This window comes from Brassica napus, chromosome C9 (genome assembly GCF_020379485.1).
Source record: "Brassica napus cultivar Da-Ae chromosome C9, Da-Ae, whole genome shotgun sequence".
Lineage (NCBI taxonomy): Eukaryota > Viridiplantae > Streptophyta > Magnoliopsida > Brassicales > Brassicaceae > Brassica > Brassica napus.
Window position 1 is genome coordinate 54,653,183 of NC_063452.1, and position 13,684 is coordinate 54,666,866.

General features: G+C 37.6%; 3 protein-coding genes across 5 annotated transcripts; 1 reads left to right on the forward strand and 2 right to left on the reverse strand.

Annotated features, from left to right (window-relative positions):
- Positions 1-40: 40 nt before the first annotated feature.
- On the reverse strand, positions 41-2,542 carry LOC106367876 (nudix hydrolase 20, chloroplastic). 2 transcript variants are annotated; one of them, XM_013807737.3, is made up of 10 exons: positions 2,097-2,542; positions 1,948-2,012; positions 1,672-1,852; positions 1,515-1,595; positions 1,267-1,392; positions 1,087-1,166; positions 892-1,007; positions 670-790; positions 395-499; positions 41-289 (listed from the first exon to the last, which is right to left on the reverse strand). In XM_013807737.3, the coding sequence occupies exons 1-9, from the start codon at positions 2,373-2,375 to the stop codon at positions 430-432; spliced, it is 1,119 nt and encodes a 372-aa protein (XP_013663191.1). In that variant the 5' UTR covers positions 2,376-2,542; the 3' UTR covers positions 41-289; positions 395-429. The 2 variants fall into 2 exon arrangements, with proteins under 2 accessions (XP_013663191.1, XP_013663190.1); XM_013807736.3 differs by having other exon boundaries at positions 41-298.
- A 2,857-nt stretch (positions 2,543-5,399) lies between these two features.
- LOC106367882 (calcium-dependent protein kinase 8-like) lies at positions 5,400-8,458 on the forward strand. Of its 2 annotated transcripts, none has more exons than XM_013807746.3 (9): positions 5,400-5,681; positions 5,899-6,401; positions 6,482-6,605; positions 6,691-6,834; positions 7,009-7,161; positions 7,225-7,340; positions 7,417-7,587; positions 7,663-7,893; positions 8,012-8,458. In XM_013807746.3, the coding sequence occupies exons 2-9, from the start codon at positions 5,901-5,903 to the stop codon at positions 8,162-8,164; spliced, it is 1,593 nt and encodes a 530-aa protein (XP_013663200.1). In that variant the 5' UTR covers positions 5,400-5,681; positions 5,899-5,900; the 3' UTR covers positions 8,165-8,458. The 2 variants fall into 2 exon arrangements, with proteins under 2 accessions (XP_013663200.1, XP_048624959.1); XM_048769002.1 differs by having other exon boundaries at positions 5,403-5,681; positions 5,796-6,401.
- A 96-nt stretch (positions 8,459-8,554) lies between these two features.
- Positions 8,555-10,708, reverse strand: LOC106367884 (phenylacetaldehyde reductase-like). The gene is made up of 6 exons (XM_013807748.3): positions 10,244-10,708; positions 9,816-9,985; positions 9,544-9,735; positions 9,233-9,395; positions 8,968-9,154; positions 8,555-8,896 (listed from the first exon to the last, which is right to left on the reverse strand). The coding sequence occupies exons 1-6, from the start codon at positions 10,365-10,367 to the stop codon at positions 8,740-8,742; spliced, it is 993 nt and encodes a 330-aa protein (XP_013663202.1). The 5' UTR covers positions 10,368-10,708; the 3' UTR covers positions 8,555-8,739.
- Between the last annotated feature and the right edge of the window lie 2,976 nt (positions 10,709-13,684).

Consider the following 13,684-nt stretch of genomic DNA (forward strand, 5'->3'; position numbering starts at 1 on the left):
CTTGGATCTCAAGCAACGGTGTACCGTTACATGCGGGCCATTTTCTCCAATTTTATTATTATTACCAACTTTGTATCGTTCTGGAAAAGGCTGTTAGGTCATGCAGACAATACAGAGGTAAAATATATATAAAAAGCAACAATCATCGTTAATCAAATGGAGTATTGTCATTTAGACTCTTTGGGCAAGTAACTTTAACCATCTGGACCATCTCTGTTGGTTTTGCTCATTTGTAGTATACATGAATTTTAGTTGGACTTTTGGATTGGTGGTAAGTTCATGAAGGCACCTGAAGTGACTCAAGAAACAAAATGCGGAAAGATAAATCAATCAATGAGCCTATGAGATAGTCAGGGTATGTAATAGTAATCTATAGAGTGAGATTTTTACTTACAAACATCAGATAGGCAAAAAAAGATAGTAGCATCCTTATGAGCAATCCCCATTCCTCAAGCTTCTGTATAGATCCAAGTAACCAGATGATTCTGGTCTGATAAACCTGCATGATAGAATTTAACAGTGTTGTGAATATACTATGCAAAGTCCTGAACATGTACAGCCTTTTTCATTTATACATATCCCTTATCCAAATCCTCATATAATGATCTGGCGTCAGAGATCAGATTTGAAGTAAACATAAGTAATTTGTGGGGAGATAGGAGTTAGCACCCGTGGCGAAACAAGAAGTCAATAATGACAAGGGAACAGTTCGCCTTGAAAAAACTAGTCTCCCTAATCACATTGGCAACTTGTGCTACTGGAATCAACTTGAAGCTCTCCACTTCTCCATCTGCAATGTAATTTTCAACAACAATGCTATGAGAAAAGCACTTCTCTCTGAAACGCAATTCAGGATGTACGCCTTACTAGTTACTAGTGATTAGCCCTTACCTTGATTTATTGGAACAAAATCTTCAGGGAGTTTCAAATCATAACAAAACAGCACATCACGTTTGAAACAGTACTGATCTATATCCATGTATGAAACAGCACCAACCGCTATCGCCCTTTAATAAAGAAAACAACAGGTAGAGCTACTATACACATGATATTGCTAAAAGACTTGAGGAGGAGGATGTCTTAAACCTATCAGCAATGACTTTGGATATACCAGCTTCCTCTTCACATTCCTTGACTAGATTGTCACCGCAGCTAATCCCGTGAGGCTATACGGTTTGGTTCCCTCAAAATCAGAATTTATAATCACTAGTACATACTTTCTAACAAGCCATGAACAAGAGTATAAGATGAAGAGAAAAAGCTTACCAATCCTCCAGCAACAAGATGATCAAGCATCCCTGGATAAGTAGATTTTGTGAGACTTCTCTTTCCTATCCATAGAGACTTCTGTCCATCTCTTTCTACATACCCATTCATGTGAACTCCGTATCCCTGAATCAGATAACAAGAAGAGGCATGATTCAATCAGAAAAGAACAGAGTTCATAACATCACTAGCGTAACACAAGCAAGGCAAAAGAACATGGCACACAAGCTGAAACAATTTGGTTTTACCTTTAATCCAAAATAAGGAGCAGCAGCACGCTCTAGCGAAAAAACGGCGGGGGCATTAAAAGATGGTTTCACAGGATACAGCTGGTGAATAAAAAAAAACAATAAGCATCATTCAAGAGTTCAAAAGATCAAAAATAACAAACATGGACCTCTATACCTCATTACGTATTCCTGGAATGATACCTTTGTCACCCAAGATCCTGATCACATCTGCAACAGCTCTTGTTCTATCTTCAGGTTTTTCGAACATCACACTAAGCGTTACATAGTCACCACCAAGGCAACCATTTTGTGAAAACGTGAATGTATCCTGAAACTCCCTCAAGTACTCCGTAAATCTGTTTTCAATGTTGTATATGCAAACCACTTGAGAGCAATCAAATTAGATAACGAAAGTTTAGAATCACTGAAGCAAAAGAGAGTAAAGGTTTACCCTTTATGGATATAACCAACGATTTGTTCCTCTATGACAAAGGGTATGAACTCAACTAACTTCTCCTGGAAAGTGTGGCAATAAAGTTTCCAACTTTATTCGAAGAAAAGATGAAAGCTAACGTTTTTATGCAGTTTCAGTTGACTTACGGATCCGCGATTGCAGCGGTCGATTTTCTCGAGAAACCCTGTGAGATCGGAGGAGCCGTTTTGAGGAGACGCAGACTCTTTCCGACCGATCTCGAAGACGTCATCCCACGTGAAGAAGGAGGAGGAGGAGGAGGAGGTAATTAGAAGAGTTGTAGCTGATAAAGCGCGGGAGATACGCAGGGAGCTCGAACGCCAGTGTGGAGTGGGCGCAAGCGCAAGAGCGTGGGACGAGAATAAGGAAGTGAGAGTGGGACGCAGCGAGCAAAACCCACAAGCCATTTTCAGTGGAGGAGACAGACAGACAGAAAGGTATGTTTTCCAGACAGACTCACTGGTTGGTATTGTTCACTTATGGGCCGGCCACAAGAATGGGTCCGTAACGGAGCTGAGCTAAAAAAAAGAAGCTTACTTTACTTTAGGATGTTTGATAGTAGAATATTTAGTTACCACTCGTGAAAGTTGGAGAATCGTTGTGGCTTTTACACTACTAGTCTGATCTGACTTGATTGAGACATGGGAGTGTACACCAGAGAGGATCCCGGTTGGTCTGCACTGATTCCACGTCTTGCTTTCTGATAAGTCGATTTCTATCAAATTAGGCAACTCACCTCCGTTGACAAAAAAGCATAGAAAGGCAACTCACTTCCAACCAACAATAAAATATTTTTTCTATTTGGTTGTTCAACGATTTATCTTATTTCTTATTTATTTTTCAAAATATGAAACTTGTTTTAACAAGTGACGAATTCATCACAAATATTTATTTCTTCCATAAGAATTTGAGAAACGTGTAACATATGATTGACCGATTATACTTATTATTGTTATAGCTAACTAGTATTATAATACAATTTTATATAATTTATAAGATGGACTATACACAATCGTTGACAAACCAACTTTTATGATTGACTAGGTGCATAGTCCCCGCGCAAGCGCGGAGTCGGCTACATTATGGGTGTATTGTATAGCTTTGTTTACGGGATTTTATTGTTTTTTTTGTCTATAATGTGATTGATGAGACTTTGGATATTACATAGGTTGATGAGTTTGATATAAGAATGAACGACGGAATCATATGTTGATATTTTTATATCTTATATGTTCAAAATTGAGGGTGATGAAACTTGTTAGTGTTTACTTAGGTAGTTGTTTGTATATAAATCAAATAGTGCATGTAAAAAGATAATAAATTTGGATTTAAAATGTTAGAGTTTCAAAATAATTGGGCCTTGAATCTGTGGTTTAGTCTAATACTGAAAAAACTGTTAGGACTTCAACTCTTTTTTTTCTCTATGTCGGGAATGTGGGCACTAATTTTCCGATTCATGTAGGTAAAATTTTTTCTTAGTTTGTGAGATTGAAAAGCGTAGATTGATTTTAAGCATGATTGATGAGAGGTTTACTTGCATCAGCTTCGTCTGCCGTGGGTGTTGAGTTTCGTCGGCACCAGATGTTAGACATGCAAGAGAGAAGATCTGAATATGTTAATTTCGTGTTTTGTTTTTTCTTCTCTCGTGTTTTGTGGGTTCCACTCTTTGCTCAGGCTGTACAAAAGATGAAGTCTGGCTAGACCGTCTCACTTCTCTGAAGTATTCCCTTGATTAACCTCCCACTAACATCTATCTTCTGATTCTGTCTTGAAGTCGAGGAGCTTCCAGAAAAATTAGCTTCCGTCTGCTGTTCCGCTTGGAATGGAGAGTTCTGAAATGCCGCATAAAAAACATATTGGCAAATAACTAATGATTGTCAACAACTATCACTATACTAAATAGAAAATAAATCAAGGTTTTTTGTTCTGCACAAACTAAAATCTTACAACAGGGTTGTCACGGTCTTTTTTCAGGAGCAAGATCTTTTTCTTCCCGGAAACCATAGTCAATGCAATTCTTGGGAGAGAGCTATCTATGACAGAGGCTAAAGTTGCGTAGATGAAAAAATAGATCAGAAACACAGTAGATTTTTTCAGATAAGGAAAATATGGGATAAGTTGTTGACTAATTACCAGTTTCAGTTGTTGGTATGTCATTCCACTTGAATTTGCCTGATTGTAATCTTGCTTGGAGCTGCCAAATATGCTATGTTTACCAATTTCTAGGTTTGTGTTCGCAATCACTTGGAGCACCTAGCAACCTCAAAACGATCGACTTTCACAATGGAATCTGCTTTCAAAGATAGCATGTAATGATTAGCACGTCCGACGGGAGTAAACCCATGAATCACGGAATCTGCAAATAGTATTATCCAACAAAGAATTAGGAAATAAATTAAAACAATTATGTTAAATAAGTGTGATAGATCGAAGATTAACTTACCTTTTCATCGAGGAAAAGAACCGTGATTCCCACAAACTCCCTGTCTTTCTTGAAGTTCAGGGAATCCCAGAAGCGGAGGAAGCCAGAGGCTATGCTCTGACTACTAAGACCAAGACGGAGAGACTCGAAGGTTGAGTGACGGACGCCGGGACGCCGGTTTGACGAACTGGAGAGGTAGAGAGAAACATTTTCTAGAAGATGATTAAAGCTAAGAGGAATCAAAGAGTTTTGTGGAGATGCAGATTGGGTTCATCAAAGATGAGAATCATATCTATATGGTTTATAGAGGGGCTACAAATCAGGAACATTTATGATCAAGCGATTTAAGATGGGGACATGAAGAGTTTACCGGTGAAAAAATAGATTACGAACATACACACGGCGCAACTCTGTAACTCAGACTTGTTTGAGACAATGATGAAAAGAACCCATATTAAACTACAACAGTTTACAATATAGAAAAACCATAATTGTTGCAAACTTAAGCCTTTTTTCATATAACGTGATGAATCCCATTTAAAAATGAAACCCATAACACACTTGTAGGTCCGACCCTCAGAGGAAGCCGAAGAAGCAAGAGCTTCCGACCTTCATAAATATATATTAGGTTCGACTATCAATGTACAAATGTATCAATTAGTTTAGTGGTATAAATGTTAGTGTTTATATCTCAATAAACCGGATTTGAGCCATGAACTTGACATTTTTTTACACATTTTAAAAATGGAGTCCACAAAACGATGACGTGGCGCGCTTCTATTATAATATAGATTTTAAACACATAAAAATAACAGTGATTAGTTTACCAACAGAAAGTCTGATGTCGATTATTGTAAGTCATCTAAAATTAACACTTAATTAGTTTGTAATAAAGTGAATAATACTATGTGGCTATAACACGCATACGGTAACGTACGTACTGTATGTGAATGCTATCCAAAAGTCTTTCATCATTAATTATATATTTTAAGAAGGGGATTAGTGAGGAGGGCAGAGAAACAATAAAAAAAAGAGAAAACACAAGGCTCACCGTGTGAGACTAGAGAGAGAGCAATGGGTTATCCGCTGATTCCTCCTCAATAGAGAGAGAGAGAGAAGAGAGAAAAAAAAACTAAAGAGAGTCCCTTTTGCTGCTCACTTAGCGAGAAAGAGGGAGACTTTGACTCTTCTCCTTCTTCTCCTCCTTTCTCCCTGCCACTTCTCATTCCCCCCTGTTGCATCCGCCGATTCACCATCCCCTTTTTCATTCTCTCGCCGCTTCAGCTCTCAGGTCTGTGTTTATTCAAAGCATAGGGCTTTCTTGTCTTCTCTTCAGATTCTATATGTTAATTTCATTTGGTAGATTACACATTCATTTTTTGTTTTGTCTGTTTCCCTTCATCAGATCTGGGATTAGTTAGAGAGAGTCCCCCCTCCTTTCTAAATTTGGAAACTTTTTCTTAGATAAAGTTTCAAGATTTCTTGATTGCTTGTTGATGAAATCTCAGATATGGGAAACTGTTGTGCAACCCCTGGTTCCGACACCAAGTCCAAAGACGCCAAACCAAAGACCAAAAACAACCCTTTTTACAGCGAAGCCTACACTACAACAACCGGCTTCAAGCTCTCCGTTTTAAAAGATCCAACAGGACATGACATAACCCTCATGTACGATCTTGGCCGCGAGGTTGGTCGTGGAGAGTTCGGTATCACCTACCTCTGCACTGATATCAACACCGGCGAGAAGTATGCGTGCAAGTCTATATCCAAGAAGAAGCTTAGAACGGCTGTGGATATAGAGGATGTTAGGAGAGAGGTTGAGATAATGAAGCATATGCCTAAGCATCCTAATATAGTCTCGCTTAAGGATGCCTTTGAGGATGATGACGCGGTGCATATAGTGATGGAGTTGTGTGAAGGTGGTGAGCTGTTTGATCGGATTGTTGCGAGAGGTCATTATACTGAACGTGCTGCTGCTGCTGTTATGAAGACTATTCTTGAAGTTGTTCAGGTTCGTAGTGGCGTAAGTCTCCTCTTATAGTGTAACGCTTGTGATGATGATTATAACTTTCTACCTTTTTGGAATTGCAGGTATGTCATAAGAATGGAGTGATGCATAGGGATCTTAAGCCGGAGAACTTTCTATTTGCTAATAAAAAAGAGACGTCGCCACTTAAAGCTATTGATTTTGGATTGTCAGTCTTCTTTAGACCTGGTATAGATTATATAATATTTCAATAGATATTTTTGGTTATGTTTCCTCTACTTTATTTTTTTTTGTTTTTTTGAATTTGTAACAGGTGAGGGGTTTAATGAAATTGTTGGGAGTCCTTATTACATGGCACCAGAAGTGCTTAGGCGAAACTATGGACCTGAGGTTGATATCTGGAGTGCTGGAGTCATCCTTTATATTCTCCTCTGTGGTGTCCCTCCCTTTTGGGCAGGTTTGTTATGATCCATCTTAGTTTCAATGGATGAATAGAATGATTTACTGCAGAACAACTAGATTCAACAGTAGTGACCTCTTTTTTTTAAGATTTATTTGCTTATCTTCTGATTCTTCTTTCATTTTTTTTTTGAGTTTCTTCTCTTGATATTTGTTTATTTATTTTGTAAAGAGACTGAGCAAGGGGTGGCTCAGGCGATCATTAGGTCAGTCATTGACTTCAAGAGGGATCCATGGCCAAGAGTCTCTGACACTGCCAAAGACCTTGTGAGAAAGATGCTCGAACCTGACCCCAAAAAACGCCTTTCTGCTGCAGAAGTACTCGGTATGTGTTTGCTATTTACCTCTGCGCTTCCAAAATCTATTGCTTATGGACTTCTATTTGCAGAACATCCTTGGATACAAAATGCAAAGAAGGCTCCAAATGTTTCCCTCGGGGAGACTGTGAAAGCAAGGCTCAAACAGTTTTCTGTTATGAATAAGCTCAAGAAACGAGCTCTACGGGTAGTGACTCCGTTCAGCTTGGTGTCCTTAGTTCTGTTTATTTTGAAGACTGAAACTTCTTTTCACTTCTTTTCAGGTGATAGCCGAACATTTATCAGTAGAGGAAGTAGCTGGAATAAAGGAAGCGTTTGAGATGATGGACAGTAACAAAACGGGGAAGATAAACCTCGAGCAGCTTAAACATGGACTTCATAAACTCGGACAGCAGCAGATGGCTGATGCTGATCTACAGATTTTGATGGAAGCTGTAAGAAAATACTTCAGTTTTTGTTTCTTCTATGTATTATTGCCTTCACCAAGCAACATATATTTTGGTGTGCAGGCTGATGTAGATGGGGACGGGACTTTAAATTATGGAGAGTTTGTGGCTGTCTCTGTGCATCTTAAGAAGATGGCGAACGACGAGCATTTGCACAAGGCTTTTAGCTTTTTCGACCAGAACCAGAGCGATTACATAGAGATTGAGGAGCTGCGGCAGGCTTTAAATGATGAGGAGGATACTAGCAGTGAGGAAGTTATTGCAGCCATCATGCAAGATGTTGACACCGACAAGGTAACTCCAAAGTCTTGAATGGTTCTTTTATGGTGAAGCTACTAGTTTGGTGGTTAGTAGGAGTTTACAAGTCTTCTCTTGATCTTTTTTTTTTTTTGTTTTGCTTCTTGGTGATTAGGATGGACGAATAAGCTATGAAGAGTTTGCAGCGATGATGAAAGCTGGGACAGACTGGAGGAAAGCATCGAGACAGTATTCCAGGGAAAGATTCAACAGTTTGAGTCTCAAGTTGATGAGAGACGGTTCATTGCAGTTAGAAGGCGAGAACTGAGAAAGTCATGGTCTTTTTAAAAGCAGTAAAGGTTATGTTTCTGTATCTCTTTAAAGAAAGTAAAAAAAGAGAAAGCAGTATTCTTTGCAAAAAAAGTTGTCGTTTTTTTTTTCTTTGGTTTCCACAATAATTTGTAGATTCAGGGTTTTCAAATGCTTTAGTTTACTTGAATAGACAGCTATGTACGATATGAATATGTTATCTTAGATTTTCTGACTTATTGTTTTTCTATTGTTTTCAACATTGTCTGGATTGGATACTTTAGTTACTCCAAAAGTACTATTGTTTTTAATATTGTCTGTCTATCGAGAGCATGTCTTCTTTGACATTTGAAAGTATCTGAAAGTTTCAAAGTTTATCATGATAATACGATCATAATGAAAACCATGATGATGAAAGCTCTTGTCATAAACTGATAGAAGTGTCAGAAGATCACAATAATTATTGCTTAATTCATTTTAAGTTTTGATGGAACCAACAAGGCAACAACAAAGTACGACGACAACATACTAATCTCTCCATGAAATGACATGTTCCAAATATTTTTTTTCCTTATTTGTTTGAAGCCGGTAGGCTCAAATGCTTGCTCGGACGTTAATGAAACCTTTCTCCTTCAAGGACTCGACGGTCTCCTTGATGCTAACTTCGAAGGGTATATAGTCTATGCCAAGGCTCTTTATTTTCTCCTTGGACACTTCATACGTCGGAACAAACGGATTCTCATCGGCACAACTGCATATGAAACAACATCTTTAGAAACAGAACATGAACCAGATCAGTGGTTATATTTAAAGATGTTTTACCTTTCAGGGAGTTGGAGATTTGGGTAAAGCTGACGCAGAATGTTCACAATCTCAGAGTGGTGAAGGACTCTCTCGACCATACAATAACGTCCATTAGCTGAAGGGACCTCATATGCTTGGATGTGCGCATTGGCTACGTCCTTTACGTTAACCCATCCAAAAGTTGAGTTAGAGAATGTCTTTGCACCTGCGTATGCGAATTAAATAAACACAAATGAGATAGATCTCTAACATTTGCAAAAAATGGTTTTAACATTTCTCTTACCATTAATAAAGTTTAGTATAGCAGCAGCACTTGTGTTGAGAGTTGGCTGTAGAAGAGGGCCAATCACCATTGCTGGGTTGATCGTAACAATGTCCAAGCCTTTCTCTTTAGCGAACTTCCAAGCAGCATCTTCCGCCAAGGTCTTGGAGAGAACATACCACATCTGAATCCATTGCAGACAAGTTGGATGATTAGGTTACTCTTTTGTTCCAAGAATCAAGAGCTAGCATTTATATAGCACAATGAAAGAGACTAAGTCTATAGGAGATAACAAGATCACAAAGGTTGCATTCTTCAAAACTAAAACACACCTTTGAAGTCTTGCAAACCTCTGGATCAGAGAACCAAGTCTCGTCGACGGTTACATCAGGTGTGAGTGGTTTACCATTGTAAGCAACGGCTGCCATGGAGGAGGTAACAACAACCCTTTTGACAGAAGATGCTTTGGTGCACGAATTCAAAACGTTAAGTGTTCCCTTAACAGCAGGATCAATAAGTTCAGCCTAAAAAAAAAGGGGATAACAAGTTATTAAGATCATCATCACAATCCACAGCAAGTGTTTGAGGGGATAAATAACAAAACCTGTGGGTCTTTGACATCATGATAAAACGGGGAAGCAGTGTGGAAAACTCCTTCACATCCATCAATCGCTGAGTCGAAAGATCCTTCTTCCAAAAGGTCTGCTTTGAACAAGTGAAGTCTTTCCTTTGCACCATCCAAGGAAAGCAAGTGTTGTGTTTTTTTCGGATCACCTAAAAGGATGGATCATGTAAGAATCAACAACGAAATTACAATAAAGGACAAAACTTTGATATGTAACAAGCATCAATCTTTGAGATGTAACTTTGAGAAACACACCAAACAAGTGAGAATTATCCACACAATTACAAAACGAGAATCCAAGCTCACAGTTAAAAGTTGTACCAATCAAAATCTAAACTTTCATTCTCATAGACTTGGATCAAAATCTCTGAGCCCTAGAGGAATCTGCGAGAGAGGAGGGTACTTACTGGGGTCACGGACGGATGCCTTAACGGTGTAGCCACGGCTAAGGAGGGACTTGACGAGCCAAGAAGCGATGTAACCAGATGCTCCTGTTACACACACCACTTTACCTTCACCACTGTTTGCCATTTTTCTTAGATTTGTTTGTGTGTGTGTCTGTCTACCTCTGCGTTTATTAATAATTCTTTCGAGAAAAAGGACGGACCAATGTTATTATTATATACTCCCTCTGTTTTTAAACACGAATGTTATAGGATTTTCACACTTATTAAGAAACCATATTAAAACTTAGTTATTAATGCATAATTTTTTGTAACTTAATATTTTTTATATTTTTAAACCAATAGAATTAAAAGAAATGTAATTAATATTTTTTAAACACACAATTTTTTATTATTAGTTGACTAAATATGTTTTGAAAACATGAAAAATACATCTTTTGGAAACAAAATATTTCTCTAGAACATCCATCTTTAAAAAATCAGAGGGATTACTTCCTTTGTGGGGGGATACTGTATTAATTTTGGCTCATCTCTTTCCCCTGTTTTCAAAACTACTGATATTATTTCGCCATTTTGTGTGGTCTGAATATGGTTGTTGGTTGGATTGGCCCACACCGCCCACGTGTGAAATGGAGAGAGAGATGGTTTTCAAATTAAACTTGATTTTTTCAACTTTTAGACGTTCCTTTAACTTGCTTTTAGACTCCACCGACCATGAATCCTGCACTAGTTTCACATATTCACGCCTAGAAAATCAACATTACATCTCTTCTAATCCGTGACTCTTTTTTTTTTTTAAACAGCTTCAAGATTTCAATGAACAGAGTGAAATAAATCACCTAAATGTTCATAATTAAGAGACTTGCAATAAACCATTTAAATGTTCAAATGTTTTCTAAGTCTCTTAACTCACTTTTACACTTTAAAAACTATTAAAAATTAATTAAGAGACCCTTTAAAGAGTTTAGGGATAATAATGTTCTAAGTCCATTATTAGTTTTACTATAACTCTAAATTCAAATTAAATTACTTGTGGTCCGAGCATACGAAAATAAAAGAAATATGACTTTCTAAAGAACTAAAAGTTACAACATCAAACATATATACTTTAAAGTTGAACAGTATGTAAACACAAAAATATAATTTTATTAAATAAATAAACTGAAAATCTCCAGTTACATTATCGTATGCTATTCGACAGAATAATCTACCTTATAATGAGCCAGTTTCATCACTCCTGATGCGATACGTCAACAGGTAAGTGGGCTCCACTTTTAAAAAGTGTGAAAAAATATCAAATCTGTGGCTCGAACCCGGGTTACTGTGATATAAACACCAACATTTATACCACTGAATTAAATGATACTTTGTACATTGATTACCGAAACTAATATTCTACATTATAATGAGTCAGTTTCATCACTCCTGATGCGACACGTCAGCAGGTAAGTAGGCTCCACTTTTAAAAAATGTGAAAAAATGTCAAATATGTGGCTCGAACCCGGGTTACTGTGATATAAACACCAACATTTATACCACTGAACTAAAGGATACTTTGTATATTGATTACCGAAACTAATATATATTTATGAAAGATTTCTTATAGTGGATTCCACACATAACTGTAATGTTTCAATACTCACGTGTAACTTTGATCATCGAAACCTATTTAGTAAAATCCGCATTCTGGCCCAATAAAACTTATAAGTGGGCTAAATCTCTTTTATATGTATCTAGAATTTTTATAGTACTCTATCTCCACCGATAAACCGAAGCGTTACCATTTTAGCTTATCAAAAAAAATTCTAAAACTTTTCATCTTCACCTCTCTATATCTCCAACGATCAGTTATGGTACCGTTTCACCTCTGAAACGATCCGTCTCAGTATATATAATTCCTCAAACAAACCTTGAGACTCATATCTCTTATTAAATTACTCCTAAATTGAACTGTCGCAGCTTTTAGCCAACCTTCAAAGATGTCAGCCTCCAGTGTTGTTGTTGCTTAATCGGTCGTTGTCCCCGCCACCTTTCTCTGCCTAGAACATAGTACCTAGGAAAAGGTATTGACAATTTGACTTTCTATGGAATACTATATACCATATTTGTTTAATCAATATTCAAGTTATCAGTTTTAAAACTTTAAGCGTATGTTTCTCTGGGCAGAATTCCGAGATCCACGGTTTTATCCCAGTTCGTGTGAATCACTACCATCCATCGCTACGATATGGGGTCGATCGTGAAAGTTGATTGATCGCTTTGAAGTTGTCCGATTAACTAATATGATGTAAACTCTGTTATGATCGGCTATAACGGAAAGTTATTTGGTTGCTAGGACTAACATAGGCTGCAAGGCTAGGTACGTCTCAGGCGGAGCTTAAGGATGGTACAACTAGAGCGCCTATTGTATGGCTTTTGTCGTGCCAACGTGCTATGGAACTTAAGCCTTCTTAGGAGAATCCAGATCACTTTGAAACGTCGGCTGCCATTTTCAACAGGTACCACCAAGATGTAAAATTTTATATGTTTGTGGTGTGGTTCGACTCAAGATTGAAACTTTTGCTGATGAAATAATGATTTTGTGGATGCATGTCAATTAGATTTACGAGGCTACAAACTGTTCAAGCCAGACACACTCGACATTAACAAACACTATGTTGCTGGCTTGGTGGAGCTCAATATACTCAAGAACCTCACCGTCTATGTTGTTGCAGGCTCTCTAGGTCGATTCAAATCTCATGCCAGCAACATAGTGTTTGATGTGTTCATAGCTACTTGCCAAGATCTAGCCCAAAACATGGAGAGCTCTCAAATTGATGGAAGCCATTAATAACAATCATTGTGCCTTCACTATCTCCACCATCACTGAAGATACCATCATAGAGAACCATTGCAAGGTTGTCTAATTTTACTTGTCATCATGTTCATGTATTTCAGGAGCACAGTGAGAACATTCTTCCAAGCAGTGATGGTGACGTAGGATTGATAGCAACATCGGGCCCGTCTGTTTTGGGAGACAAGGTCGATGAGGAATGTGCTGCAGCAGATCCTCCAGAGATTTCAGACGCTCAGAACAACCGCAAGTGCTGCCGTGAGTGATTGGAAATATCTATTATATTTCTATCAGCCCAGCCCGTCAACGTCTTTTCTATGCAATTTTAAAAACTGCTATTATCTTTGTTTTCCATCATAAACTTTGGATATTTTTTCCCTTGCATGTTTTCTCTGTTCGGAGATTTTATTTCTATTTTGGATTATTAATGAAACGTCGACAGGTTCTAACTCATACAAGATTTGTCAGTGGTGTATTTTTTTGGTTTATCTATTTCTGACATTTTTTTGTCCACCATAAACTATTTTTAACAAAATCGAGTAAAACTCTAAAAATAAATAATTTTGCAACCGTATAATTTTATAAATTTTTCTAGAGTTATTAATTTTTTT